The sequence below is a fragment of the Cystoisospora suis genome, assembly GCF_002600585.1.
Source record: "Cystoisospora suis strain Wien I chromosome Unknown contig_1439, whole genome shotgun sequence".
In the NCBI taxonomy this organism is placed as follows: domain Eukaryota; phylum Apicomplexa; class Conoidasida; order Eucoccidiorida; family Sarcocystidae; genus Cystoisospora; species Cystoisospora suis.
This window is the reverse complement of record NW_027154239.1, coordinates 192-14,011: the sequence shown is the minus strand read 5'-3', so window position 1 is coordinate 14,011 and position 13,820 is coordinate 192. Positions and strand designations below refer to the sequence as shown.

The following is a 13,820-nucleotide window of genomic DNA, read 5'->3' as shown; positions in this document are numbered from 1 at the left end:
ATGAGTAACCGCGGACAGTGCAGAGGAACGTCACTGGACCCCGGTACGAAATCACTTCGTAACCTCGTTCTCCTCGGCGTCGGCATCAACAGGACTTCTTAAGTATTTCGTCGGGAGAAGGACGGGGGGAAAGAGAGCTCTTGCTCATCCTCTCACAGTCACCAACGGTGGAACCCCTTTCTGATGGCGGGGGGTTTTATAGGACGCCCGTGGCCATCATTCTCAGAGTAGGGGACCGGGGAGCGTTAACATGCTTGTAGTTGGCATACCTCAACTCGTGCTGTTAGGCCTTGGCACCGGAATTTTGAAAGTGCATGTATACACGTGAGTAAAAGAAACACTGCGTTTTGGGTTCCACGTAGAGGAGAATCTCTTTGTGTAATGAGAGCACTGACCACGTTTGATGCGCCAGCCAGCTGGTCGTTCATCCAGAAGAATGCTCACTGCCCCCTACTTCTCTTACTATTCTGTTCCTCCGGAAGGGTACTACACAATCGTAATGCACTGACGAACATAATCCATCTATCGTTCGTGCGCACACGTTGTAGTTGCATGGCACCGGACTAAGATAGTCAGGTTACCAGGACGCGAACACGGGAAGATGAATCAGTATCCACCGTTTGCTTGTACTGCTAGTACAGTGAGATTGGTAGTACGTTTTTGAGGTAACGCATGGACGACGCCGTTGTCGACTCTCTTGCCCGCAACCCCTTCCCTTCTCTCTTTCTTGAGTGCTCTTAGTCGATTATGTACAGACCCTTGTGACTGAGCTGGCGGACGTCTCTACCTGCGTGCGACCGAGAAGTGCTCTCCCGAACTACCGAGGTAATTCGAGCCTTGAGGTTCTATCTCTGGTCATGCAAACTACAGCTTCCGACCTCGGAAACGGTACTGCTCGCACGATAGAGATAAACAAGATATTTTATATCCACGTCTTCTGCCTTGGATACGACTAATCCCTAAGCCCAGAGGAGGGGCTGGTCTCGAACAGGGTGTGAGTCATGTCCAAGAGTTATATCTTGGTTCACTCACCACTCCGAGTTTCTTCTGACAACAAGAAGCTGCGCAATCAAGACGGCAACCGAGCTATAAGGAGAATACCAAAAAAAAAAACATCACAGACAACGAAGCGCCGTTGTGTTGGCTTTGAGTACACCGAGATAGCTATCGGCTCAGACTCCTCTGTCGCACTAAGAGCTACTTGGAGAAAGTAGAGGGCGTCCCTCGGAGAGAGGACCAAACTGAAGTCTCCTTTTCTTGGAGGGCCCTCACACACACCAATAGAAACGAAGAAAACAGTGCACAGACGTTCGCATGGGGTCTTTACGCCCGTACACTGATTATTCTTGCTCGGTGTTTTGGACTCCAGCTGCAGCGCTGCTCAGCAACCAGACTGAAAGAAAGACAGTCAGAAGCACCACAAACTAGTTACTGAATAGTTGAGTTACTTCGATGGACCTACGGAAAAAGCTCAACACTGAGGGCACCCAAGCTGCACCTACATGGGAGCGTACTGCATGTTGTCAATCATTTGCTCCACCTGCAGTAACTTGAAGCCGCCCAGATATTGTACTGTGTCTATGATTGAATGCGAGTACAGAAGCAAGTCCCTTTGTCGGCTGCTGTGCCGTTTCTTCTCTGCCTTTTGTTTCCCCCTTCCCTTCCTTCTCTTCTCTCTCATCTTCTCTGCCTGTTTTTTCTTTCTCTGTGTCTAGTGTATCCCTGTTTCTCCTATCTTCTGTCCCTATCTTCGTTTTTTGTACCTGTCTTTCTGTGTCCGACTTCGGGCTCAAGGAAGTCCCTACTTCTTTATCTATCTGTTCACCCTTATCTCTTGTTCCTCCTCTGCCGTCCCGCCGCTGCTTCAAGATTCTCCTCTCTTAGCGCTGCAGCGACAATCTCGACCAGATCACGTCCAGATCTTTTTGCTGCCCCACCTGCTCTTCCCTGACGTTCCGAGACGTGCAACTCGTTTTCTCTCACCACGCTTGGGTGCTCCACGAGAACCCGCTCTGGCTCCTCTGCAGCCTTTGAGATGTCATGGGGTCTCATTTCTGGTTCTTGAGCTCCTTCATGTTTCATGTCACTATTTAAGGGGTTCACCCCGACCGCGCTCGTCGGCGGTTGCTCCCTTTCTTTGCTGGCCGGCACCCTTCTTTTCGCCTTAGCTCCCAAAACCAGTGTCACCGCAAGTAGGGTCACAAAGCGAGCCGCTCCCACCCCGACATCGAAAAATCCCTCATCAGGTTGTGTAGATTCCGTACCCGGACTCATACGACTACTGACGACCATCGGCTCTAATACATCCTCAGTGAAGTGCATCAGGGCCAGGGCAGACGTCCCAATCAGTGCAGCCTGCGCGGATATCCCGTACAGCAGTACGAGAGGAGGAGCCAAATTCGACAACACCATTTGTATGCATTTCCTACGGATGAATTCTTCGTTCACGGTCACTTTCTGGGTGTCTACTTTTCCGTCTGCCGTTGCTGTAGTTGACTCCACCTGCGTTTGAGGTTCTTCTTGTAGTGTCATCAGCAGAGTCTGTTTAACAACTCCCGCCAACAGCAGTAAACCTGCAGCAAAATACCATACGCGGGTTACTGGCTTCTCAGGAACTGACGGCGACTGTTGTTCCTCGTGTGAAGGAACCGGCTTTTTTATATTTCCGACACTTCCAGCTGCCAGTATGCTCAGACATAGAAGGAGCGCCACCTGGTAGAACATCTTGCTGTCCCGCTGCCTCCGCGTCGGTTTGATACCCCTCCATCTGCGCCGCCGAGCTTTCGAGCGTATGCTCCACTGCCGCATCGTCGTTTGGCTTCCCCCCTTAGTCGGTACTTCTGCGTGATCCTTGGTTTTTTCTCCCTCGGGAACTGAATTGCTCCCTTGGCTAGTGTCAACGTACTGATGCTGCTGCTGCTCTCCTCTTCGCCGACGACTGTCTGCAGTAAGGAGGCCGGGCCCACAGGCGCGATCTTTTCCCATCCACTCGCCTGATAAGCCCCTTTCTCATGATCGAGTCTGCTAGTACTCGACCCTTCATCACCAAGCAGGGTCCACGTTCCTGTTGAGGATTTCTCCGGCATCTCCGAAGTGCTGGCTCCCTCGCCCGCGTCATTGTGAAGGGGGTAGGGCAAGATGCCGGCAGAGGCGGAGGAGCACAGGAGTAAAACCACAGTCCAGCAGACGACACTGCTGAGGGTGAAGATCGGAGAAGATGGTGATGAGAACCATAAGGTGGCATTCATCGCGGGCTTATACGACACCGCCGCGCAAGAGGGTAGGCACTCGCAGTGATTTCCTCTTTCTGTTGTTTAAGGCAGCTGTGTCAGCGGGCTCGGGCTCCTACTGCTGCTACAACAGTGACAAACTCTGGCAGTTTCGGCTCGGATTTCTTTGTGGCTATGGACGAGCTGACGGGAAGAGGTCACCGGGAATTTAGAGAATGCGGACAAAAAGCAATGCATCTTTCTTTTGCAGGTGGCCGCCGAGGCGGGAAGGCCAGCAATCGAACATTTCCCGTATTGAAAGAAAGGCCTTTCTTCGTTGTTTTGTTGGCGTTCGTGATGGGATATTCATCACTGAGATCGACTGCAGGAACTGGAATCCAGTGAGCTGCTACTCCAATCCCTACTATAGAAGCGGCTCTGTGGCAACTACATGCGGAGGGGAGACACTCAGACGCAAACACGAGTAAGAAAACACAAAAACGCAAACAAAGAGTATGCAAGCCGCTTAAAGCCTCCAAACTTCGGGCTCAGCCATGGCTGTGCTGGTGTCGGGAGGGAGTCTCTCTCGGGTCAGGTCGGATGACAAAGCCCGTTCCGAGGCTTGTCTCGCGAAGGTGCCCCGGTGGGCCGGCATGGGCCTCCCCCAACGGCGAGCGTAGTATTTGTACGTGCTTGTACACACGCGTTTCCAGGAATACGTTCTACCTCCTGCATACCTTGATGATTACCTATGTCAGTGGAAGGTTCTGCTGTCTGTGACGAACTACCCCAATGCGGTTCCTGCAAGTGAAACGAATACCGCAGGACGGTGTCCCGCAGCTGCTGTTAGCGAGCCCCAGGTAGCCGCGTGACTCCTTCAGCGGGTCAGCGTCGGAGCTTGCACCGTTCAGACGCGGCTTGAAACGTGACTGCGTAGTGGGACGTTCTGAGGCGCTTTTGATTGGTGTCTCAGTGGCTACTGGTGGAGACGCTTCTCTGCTTGCGAAGTGCAGCAGTTGTGACAGGTGGAAGCGGAAGCGCGCGCCTCGTCCTGCTCCGCAGTGGTTGTTTCAATCTAATGTAAGATCGAACAGTTCCGACCACATTAGGTAATCTATCTAGTATCGCGTTATGAAGCTGAACTCTGATCCCTGACACTGACCCCTCCGTTGTTGATCAGACCTCGTGAGTACACGCCGGCCTGTCGTCGTCGGCGGCTTCTTTCTTTCCTGTTGCGCTGCATCGTAACTACAGAACTGTCGCTGACATCCACTGGTTCCTTAAAGTCCTTCCGCGATGCCGGTTCTCTCACTGGGTGTCAAGGCCAGAGGCAGCATGTACGGTGGCCTTCTTTCTCAACGTTCTAACACTTTGTACGCTCCCAGAAGCGGCCCATTTTAGCAGCAACGAAGCCGTCCCTTGTACGCTGATCCAAGCAGCTGACGAAGAAGCACTTCATGTCATCGTCGACGTGAGTCGCGAGCCGCACTAGTCTCTAGAAAGCGTCGAGGTACTGGCGGTGCTGTCCCGCGCCAAACTGCAGTTGCATTGATTCCCGGAGAACATCCCAGCGTGACTTACACGAAATGCACCTTGCCGGTAAAATATGAGAGACGTCACCAAGATGCGTGGTCTTCCGGTGGACTAGTTTCTTCAATACCAGGAACCGGGCCGCGCGACAGACGCTCCCCTCTATCGCCACCATCCACACTCACTAAGACACTGCCGACATCCCGAGCGAAGAAGTTGGGAAGCTGTTGTACCTGAGCTCCGGTCATAGTTTGGCGGTCGCCGGCTGTTCGTTCTTTCTCTGCAAAATGTGCTCCAGAGCACCTGCCTCGCATCCTGCATTGTTGCTGTGTCAGTGGAGGATAGGCCGGCAGGCGGCCGGTCATCGTGCTGTGCACGCAGAGAGAGGTGAAAAGGCGAAAGGGCAAACAGCGAAAGGAGCAGTCTGAAACCATGAGGTGCTACCAAGTATAAGGTTTATCCTACAACCTTTCCAACGGTCCCGCCTCCACTGCCACTCCGCGGGGCGTAGACAAGACTTAAGCCAGTTAGGGCGGCAACCCGGCGCCCGGCGGGCGCGACATGCACTGCTTCACGACCAAAGCACAGCACTCACTGCAACACGTAGGCGTTGGCAACAGATAGTCAGCACACACAGGCATTCCTGCTGCCAAAGCGGGGGCCTCTATCGCTTAGGGTGCCTTGTTGCACACCGAGCAGTATGGGGTCCTTTTTCAGCTAGAGGTGACAAGCTTTCTGCTGTAACTGTTTGCTTTGTTGGGGCGAAGTTGCTCTTTTGGTGACCCTGCATACTCTCGAGACTGCTTCCACACCCTCGGATGTCTTCCAGGACTCTCCTGGTTTCAACCTGTATCACAAGCCTTGATGTGGAGGGAGGATATGGAGATTTTTGCTTGGCTAGGTGAATGATGCTTGGCACTCGTATATGCTGGGAAGGATCTGGCGCAGGTTTTTATAGTTCGACCCGCTCCGGCCACCAGAAGAATCCTGTGGTATCTGTTGGCGCTCGCTATTCCCTGTGGCGCGCGTGGTGTGAGGACATGAGCCTTCTGCAAGCACCGCTGAACCGATTCTTGTAGTGGAACGCAGAGATCCCGTGCCTCGAGAGAGATTTCCCTCTCATCTGCATTCTCTCTCTTCACTTCTTCTCTTTTCTGCGCGGTAGACGTGCATCCCACCCCTCGAATGGTGAGACAGTGGAAGCGGGCACTCGAAAGAAGTTACGCACTCGAGCATCACACGAGTGGTGCTGTCAGCGCTGGTGATCAGCTAGTACTTGAGCCTTGATGCTGCCTTCCGGGTCAGGACTTGTAAGGCGGAGTGCTCGCAGTGTCTCCAGGGGTTTCGTCTGAAATGCTTCCACCCGGTAGCAGCACTCAGACGTTCAAGTTCCCCTCTCCAGACCCTGGAACTCTACCGCTCTCTGACTGGTCCTCCAGTGAGCACCCACGCCTCGGATCCTGACCTAAGGACGACAGACAATACGGTAGTACAACCATGCTGGAGGAATGCCGGGTTGTACTTCCACATGCAGTGTTGTGGCTTACACCGTTTCCTTCTCAAGTATCTGGATTTTCAGCATGCAGCTGCTGTGTTTTGCGATTGAGCGGTCTCTTCTCGAACCCTGTATTCGCACCACTGAAGCCTATCTTCTGACTTCTGTCCGGTTTGCTAGCAAACATTGGAGTTAAAAAAGGGAAAGCGGTTCGGCTAGACACTACGGAGACCAGGACCGAGAAATGCGGGTCGCCCTGTCTTGTCGCTCGACCGGCGGCGGTCCTCCCACTATAAGCAGTGACAGAAGTAACTAGCGAATTCCGTTCCGCCCTATTTCGCACAGAAGTAGCCGACAAAATCCCCTTCTTCTTCTCTCTTTCCGCGCCCTTCTGCTTTGACCGCTGGAAATTTGAAAGAGTATTCAGCCACAAGCGTTTTTGTCTACAACTTTGCTTCTGCAGATTTGCTTTGCAGTCAGGTGTCCGGAAATCTCAAAAAAAAACTGAGTCCTCTCTTCGCGAAGCAGCCGTACAAGTCTGTCTGAAACCCCAGAGGTTCATTCTTCATCTGTATTGCAAAGATAGTTCATCAACACCAGTCCGGGAGAGCGCCCCGGCCTTGGTGTGTTCTCTCCTTTTTTGATCCACGCCAACGCGTTTCCCGGAACTGAGCGCGACTGTGAAGTATGTAAACTTAAGGAGGCTGGCGCTAGAGTATGTGTGGTCCCTGAGAGGCCGCCCGAGACGTCTTTCTCGACTGGTGGCATCATACTCGGCGCCCTCGCCGCTGTCCCGTTTTGGTGGAGTTTTTCTAGGAAGTGCGCGTTTTTTCCCTAGCGGCAGTCAGCCGCTGCAGTTCGGGTCTTTCTGTTTCGGCACGTGTCCCGGCTGATGTCCCTGGATCTGTTGCTCTGTGTGCTTACCCCCCTCCTCTGTGTCCGACAGACTGTCGGGGAGGTGGAGTGGAGTCACCGTCCATATAACCCTTCCATGGATCTGTGACCCCCCCCCCCCCCGTCGGCTACGTCCGAACATGCTATACGTCCGTGCCATTACTTTCCACTTCAGTCGTGAGGGTGTATCATGACCGGCTGTTTCATCGAAACACCGGCATGGCTACCACAGTCCGCCGGGTTGCTTGGACCAAATAGAGATCTGCCTACGGCCCTCTCTTTCCAGTACTTTCTGAGTCGAATTTGCCCTTACAAGTCTCTTTGACTGCCGGCTTCTGCTTTTCTGGGCTTGCTTTGTTCCTCTGCTGACGCAGAGAATGGCAGCCCCCAAGCAGCGCAGAGGAAGCGATGTGGGGGAAGGGAAGAAAACTCAGTCGAAGCGGAGGATCGATGCTTCTTCGATCCATCGCTCGATACTTCATAAACTTCATTTAAAACCCCAAGGCAAGCCGGCCTCTGAGTACGCTGTTCACCCTACTGCTGTAAAGTCAAGATATCAGTACGCAAATAATAGAGACGGAATAGCATTTCTCTCGCTTAGCAACCCGGGCGATCGATGCCTTAAGTGCGTACTCGGGCACATTGCCTCTCCCTGTGCTAGCAAGCGTCGCTTTTGTCTTCATCGACCTTCGACACTTCACGGCTCTCTCGTGGTCGGGGCAGTCGACCGAGGTAATGTAACAATAGTAGCGACTTTTCGCCTGTCAGACTGCAGATTGGATTGTGATGAGGACAACCGACGTATGTCGTTCACAGCGACATGCAGATATCTGTAGCGGTGTGAGTATATCTAACTTATTACGACTATATAGATCCATAAGAATACATACCACATGTACAGCTTTCTGTTCGTGTCTGCGGTTTTTTGTTCAGAAAAACATGCGCTTACTCCCGAAGAAGCAAAGGAAATGGCATTGGCCAATGCCCCTCTACTTCCTGGGCGGCGCCGAGTGTTGCATCGATCCTTGTTGGATTTTGTACCCCGATGTTCTCGTCTTAGGAGCATCTCTTTTGCCGCCGTTCAAATCAATGCGCGTGGGTGTCTCCCTCCTGTCCCTCCTCCTTTTTTTCAAGAACAGAGCGAGGTTACCACGAAGGCGAAAGACAGCGTAGACTGTGGAGCCTCAAGGCGAGGCGCGGATTGTTATGAGAGAGAAAGGTCGTGTTCTTCTTCGTCGGGGAACCTCCATTGGGGACCGTGGGCTTTGCTGATGGAGACTGTCCATTCTGCAGCGCAGCAGGCGCAGATCGTTGTGGTCGGGTGCGTTTTGCTGAGCGGCTGCAGTACTCATCTACTGCACAGCTGGTCATCAACTCATAGGCCTCGGGACGTACTAGGGCATTCGTTCTTCGAGTTCCTGTGTACACGTACACAAAAACTATGCTGTCAACCGACTCGGGGCCGGAGGAGGTTGACGCGAGGGTGTACGCATGTAGCAGTGAGGACGGGTCCAACGTATCTTTTTTTAGAGCCAGTACTGACTTGAGGCTGCGGATTCCCACTGTGGAGCCGGAACTTCTTATGCACCTGTCGGTCATGTTGTTTGTTTTGCTTTGGCACATGAGGAAATGCGTGTAATACCGGGTGATAGTCAGAAGGAAAGAGTTTGTGTCAGAGGGGTACGAAGTGAAGAGGGAGTCCTAGTTTATTCACACCAAGATGTGTCTACAACTAGCTTCGTGCATCGTAGTTATGGATGCTCGTACAGACAGCGAAACCCTCCTTCGTAGACTTGCAGTGCTCCTCTGTTCATTTCTTCCTGCTTTTGCGCTGCTGTGTGATCCCCGGTTGCGTCCCGGAGTTGCGATTGCTGTTTTTCTGAGAAACTCCGGACATATCCAAACTGCGCCACCCTTCTACTAACGTGACGGATCTGCTTGTGTTTTTTTCGTTAGCATTCAGCGAGTTCGACGGCCACACAGAGAGCAGTGGCACCGGTGCCTCAGTTCTCTCCTCGTCGACTGCCTTCCTCCGTCCGCTCAGAAGAAACGGCCCGCACATCCAACTCATCGCCCTTCTTCCGCTTCGTCTTCCCCTCACTCCAACGAGGTAGAATGCTTTCAAGCGACAATGTCCACACTCCCGAAAGGCTTTCAGAACCAGTTACTTCTCGTGTTCGTACACCGTTCTCTCTCTCCTGATTTCTGCTTACTTGACACGGCGGCCGTCCAGCTAGGCTCACGGAGAGGTTCATGCAAGGAACCGAAAAGCTCTCTCTCCCGAGAGGGTAAAACCCGGAGCTGTCCCGATCTTGATCATCAGCTGAAGACAATAGACAGCGAATGCACAGGCACGCAAGACAGCGGGCACGCGTCTCGAGGAACTAACGCAGGTTTTCTTTCCTGGAAGGAAGAAGAATCGGAACGCATTTTTTATGGTGGGGTGGCACTCCGATGCATGATTTACAATTCAGTCCTCAATTTTGTTTGTGTCGACCTTTTCGAAGAGGAAGAAGAGGATGAGTTTATTCTACCCGGGAACCTAACCTCAGAAAGGCAAATGGCTATCTACCACATACTTGCTCTCCGGCATAGACAAAAAAGACTAGCCGTTGATGCATTGAGAAGACAACAGTTCTGCTCCATCATGAACAGGTCAGGATGCGGACGGACGGCCAGCAGATCCGACTCTTGCATTCGTGTCCAAGAAGTTGTATACTCTGAGTGACTGTGGAAGAAATCGCGCTTGCAGCCTCGGACAGTGGACCCTGTGTTCTTATGTCACCGCGTACAAAACGTCTTCTCGTGTGTGTTGATTGCACAGCCCACACGGTTCATCCAGCGCTTCGATGCGTATCTAGTATCAGGAAGCGATGCGCTGGGTAGATAAGAAGGGTCTATGGGACGGGAGTCAGTGTAATTTGTTCCTCTACGTACGGCAGTTTGGATATCTCCTTAGCTCTCCTCTGCATAACTACGGTGCCGGCCTGTGGAGTCGAGGGAGACAGGTTGTAGGGCTGCTTGATTCTACCAGTTGAATATTTTTGTACCAGTAGGGGGCTGAGCCCGTATATACTGTTCCTTGTCGCAGTTCTCCTCAGGCCACCATACCCGTGCTTGCACGGAAAACTGTGTCTACTCCGCATTTTTGTAACCGCAGCTGTATGGATTCGTTTGTGTATGCCTACCATAGTGTATTCCTTCCTGGCGTGCCAATACAAGGAGTGTCAGCGCGCCAAAGAACCTGCAGCCGCATGGCAAAGCATAGGAGGCTGCGGCGATTTGTTATCTTTGTGTCTATCGATCTATCTCTCCTTCCTCACTTACTGCTCGGGCATGGTAGGCGTCGCGGATCTAGTGAGGATGCATGCGGCCCCTCATACGTCTAACTCCTGCCTACACTCACTCTGGAAGGTCCATGCAATGGAACACGCGCGCTCTCGGTATATCACGACCCTGTTTTCCAACGAAGAAAACCTAAGAAACGGAAGGAATCCCTTTCACTTTGTAAACTCCTGCCAGTCATCTCGCACCGCTGACGCTCGGGTTAGTAAGGGGAAATCTGAGAACGCACCAGCGCGGATGAGGCTGTCACGGTGAGTCTGCTCGTAGCCATCCTAGCTTTTTTCTAATCTTTTTTGTTTTTTTCCAGCTTGCACTTCAAGGTCGAGAATCAGTGGCAGCCAACCATCACATGCGTACCACTCCTCGTCCTTGGAGCTCCCGATCTCCTTCCTCCTGGGCCTGGTATCATCCACGCTTGTCCGTCTTTCTCTCCTTCATCTTCACCTCGGAAGACAGGTTCCTCTCGAACGTCCGGGAGAGACGTGTCTTTCCTCAGAGCCGCAGAGTCCAGCGCTGCGTGTACTCCGGCCGAGCACTGCAGTGCGGGAGAAAAGGAAGGGGAGAGAAGTCGAGAAGGGAGGCCCGCATCGACCGGAGAGGCGTCAGACAACAGGCGTTCTGCTGTCGGGGAAGAATTCGCGGAGCAGAAACAAGGGTTGCGTTCAGATTCAACGAAACGTCAGGAGGCTGAGAATTTTCTCGTGTTAGATTTTCAAGAGAGAAGGAGGCGACGAGCGCCACCTTTTTTTGTCCGATTGAAAGCGGGCACAGATCAAGGCGAGAAAGTTACACTGGCTGAAGATAGTCGGGCTATTGATCTTCTTCGAAGGTATGTCGACCGCGACAATGTAAATGAAAGAGCTGACACGGAGGAACAGTTGATGTGTATGAGGGAAGACTGAGTGAAGGGGCGGCAATAAAACTCCGTATCCAGCCGTCGTCCATTTACGCTGGCAATCTTCTGATTTCTTCAGTCACACAGTTCTCCCAAGTACTCATGCACAAACTACCTGTCTCCTGTGAAGAGGAGCTTCGGGCTTCAGCCTGCGTTCCCTTTTCGTTTTCGCTGCCCGTAGCCCCCTGCATCTCTGCTGAAGTGGAACACCTCTGTCGATCGCTTCAGCCTCTTTGCCAGCAGGAGAGACAGCACAAAGAAGTTATTCTCTTATACGATGTATGTCTGTCTTTCCTTTGCTTTCTAATCTTCCACCGACTCCATTCACCCTCTGGCTCTCTTCTTTCCTCTACATCTTCAGGAAATATACATCGCCTGAAGATCAACAACCCCCGACTGCATCAGAAGAACCTTTTCCCAGGGAGGCGTGCAAGGGTCGGCCACGGCAGCGTGGCTGCCCTTCATGCTTTTTCGGAGGTGTGAGAAGAAGAAAAAGAAGGACCGAAGATCTCGGGTGCACTTGGATCCAAGGGCACTGGACTGTTGAGCCTGTAGATCTCGACCCCCTTAAAGTCGCCTATAGAAAGCTCACCGAAATTCTCCTCGTAAGTCTCCTGGGGAGCGTGAACCATAAGAAGAACTTTACAACTCCTTCTGTTTCGTTTCTTGAGAATCTAATCTAACGAAGTCGCCTCTCCCAGCTTCAGAGTCCTAGGAGGTGTGTATGTGTAGCGTGTTGGTGTATGTGTAGCGTGTTGTCCGTCTGGAGTAGGGTTTCGATGCCACGCATATTGGTTGTGCGTGATGTCAAGTATCTCAGTGGGTCTAGAGGACAGCAGAGGAGGACAGCCGTTGTGTCTTCAAAAATGCCCCTGCGGTCCATTGACTGGCCGGTTTCAAATCCTTTCTTCTAGTACGCAGCAGTCGTTTCTTATACTGGTCTCTCTCTCTCATACGCCTTTTGTCATTCACCTGTTCAAAGCTATTGACAAAACGAGGAGAAGTCACCGGGTCGTGTGCTACCCCTCGGTGCCAACGCGGTAATCCTCTGAACAAAGTGTCTCTCTCTATCGAGTAGATCTTCCGCATACCTTCGTCGTTCTCTCCTCTTTACGGCGTGAGCCCACTGGATGTTCGGTATCCTCCTTCCTTGTCTGGGTATTTCCGGGCAGCAGGGAATTGCCGTGCTTTCGACGGTGTGACTCCAGCACTTTTCTTTCTCCGGTGTACAGACAGCGGCACCAGGGGATGTTAGTCGTGTCAGCGTCGATCCGCCCCTTCTTGATCTCCCCCCTATACGGCCTTTTGAACCTCTTCCTTTCTGCGTCTGCATCTCGAACGAACACTCTATTCTACCTGCGGCTTATTCTATTCTATGTCTCAGTGAATCAGGTGAGATACTTGAGAGGATACGGACAAGTTTGGTCTGCCTCGCGAGAGGTGTTCAGCCATTGTCCATCCAGGCGTGCTGGTGCACCAGGCGCGACCACATACATACAAATTCATACATGCATACAAACACACATACCTCCTCGTACAAAATCTATAACTGCATCAATCTGTGCCTGTTTCCTGGGCGACTTAATTCATTTCCTGTCAAAGGCAGTAACCAGATCTAGGGAGTACACCGTCGCAACGGTCTGTGAACGTCGTTCCTTTCTGTGCCGTATTCTGGGCGGAGATTGGGTATCTACATACTTATATGCTGAATGCTCGTGGGTCTCCATGGGGTACGCGAGGTTTCTCCTATCTCCGTAGACATACATGAATCAATCTACCTACATATATATATATACACATGAATATATATATATATATATGTATTTCTGCGTCGTTGCATGTAAAGGTGCACGTGCATTGGAGAGCTGAGAAAGCGACGGTGTAGGAGTGAAGAGAGGTTCAACCCTCATATCCGGCTTTTCTCTTCTTCTATTTTCAGGACGGTCCATCGTTCCTCTAGTAGAGCGTTCGCGTCTTCATTCCGGAAGTGATGCTTTCCGTCGTTCTCATCGCGGGAGACCTTATTCTCCTCCCCTAAGACAGACAGAAGCACCTCCTTCACTCTTCGTAGTTACTCCACATGGAACTGAGGTAGGGGGTCGAGCGAAGTCGACAGAGACCCATAATCGTTTCCAACCCAAGTCACCTTACGTCAAACCTCTCTTGCCTGGGGAATATGACGTCGAAGACGAAGAAGGTGTTCTTCCTTCCCCTCATCCAGCTGAAGATGCGGCTGATCTCTTCTCTAGTGATGCTGAAAGAATCCTTCCCTCCACAAGATTTGACGATAACGAAGATACATCACGACGTAGGGCTGCGCCAGAAACAGTCCCTACTACTTTATCTCTTCCTGATGGTAGTACTGGTCTTGCTTCTCTTGATGGAGGGTCTTGGGCGGCTTCAGCGACTTTAGCTGCTCGTGAAGTTCGGAAACTCTCGGATAATCCTTTAG

General features: G+C 52.0%; 2 protein-coding genes across 2 annotated transcripts in view; one reads left to right on the top strand and one right to left on the bottom strand.

Annotated features, from left to right (window-relative positions):
• Positions 1-237: 237 nt before the first annotated feature.
• Positions 238-3,905, bottom strand: CSUI_003292 (uncharacterized protein). Its single transcript, XM_068063490.1, has one exon. It carries the CDS (start codon positions 2,983-2,985, stop codon positions 1,828-1,830), a length of 1,158 nt encoding a protein of 385 aa, XP_067924519.1. The 5' UTR covers positions 2,986-3,905; the 3' UTR covers positions 238-1,827.
• Positions 3,906-6,381: 2,476 nt separating this feature from the next.
• The window catches only part of CSUI_003291 (uncharacterized protein), a gene marked incomplete at its 3' end in the record, with an annotated part of 7,624 nt that continues 185 nt past the window's right edge, over positions 6,382-13,820 (top strand). Inside the window, exons 1-7 of the mRNA XM_068063489.1 lie at positions 6,382-7,632; positions 8,062-8,449; positions 9,085-9,783; positions 10,781-11,302; positions 11,730-11,973; positions 12,601-12,760; positions 13,308-13,787. Of these exons, the coding sequence (XP_067924518.1) occupies positions 7,506-7,632; positions 8,062-8,449; positions 9,085-9,783; positions 10,781-11,302; positions 11,730-11,973; positions 12,601-12,760; positions 13,308-13,787 (2,620 nt within the window). The remainder of the gene's footprint in view (positions 7,633-8,061; positions 8,450-9,084; positions 9,784-10,780; positions 11,303-11,729; positions 11,974-12,600; positions 12,761-13,307; positions 13,788-13,820) is intronic.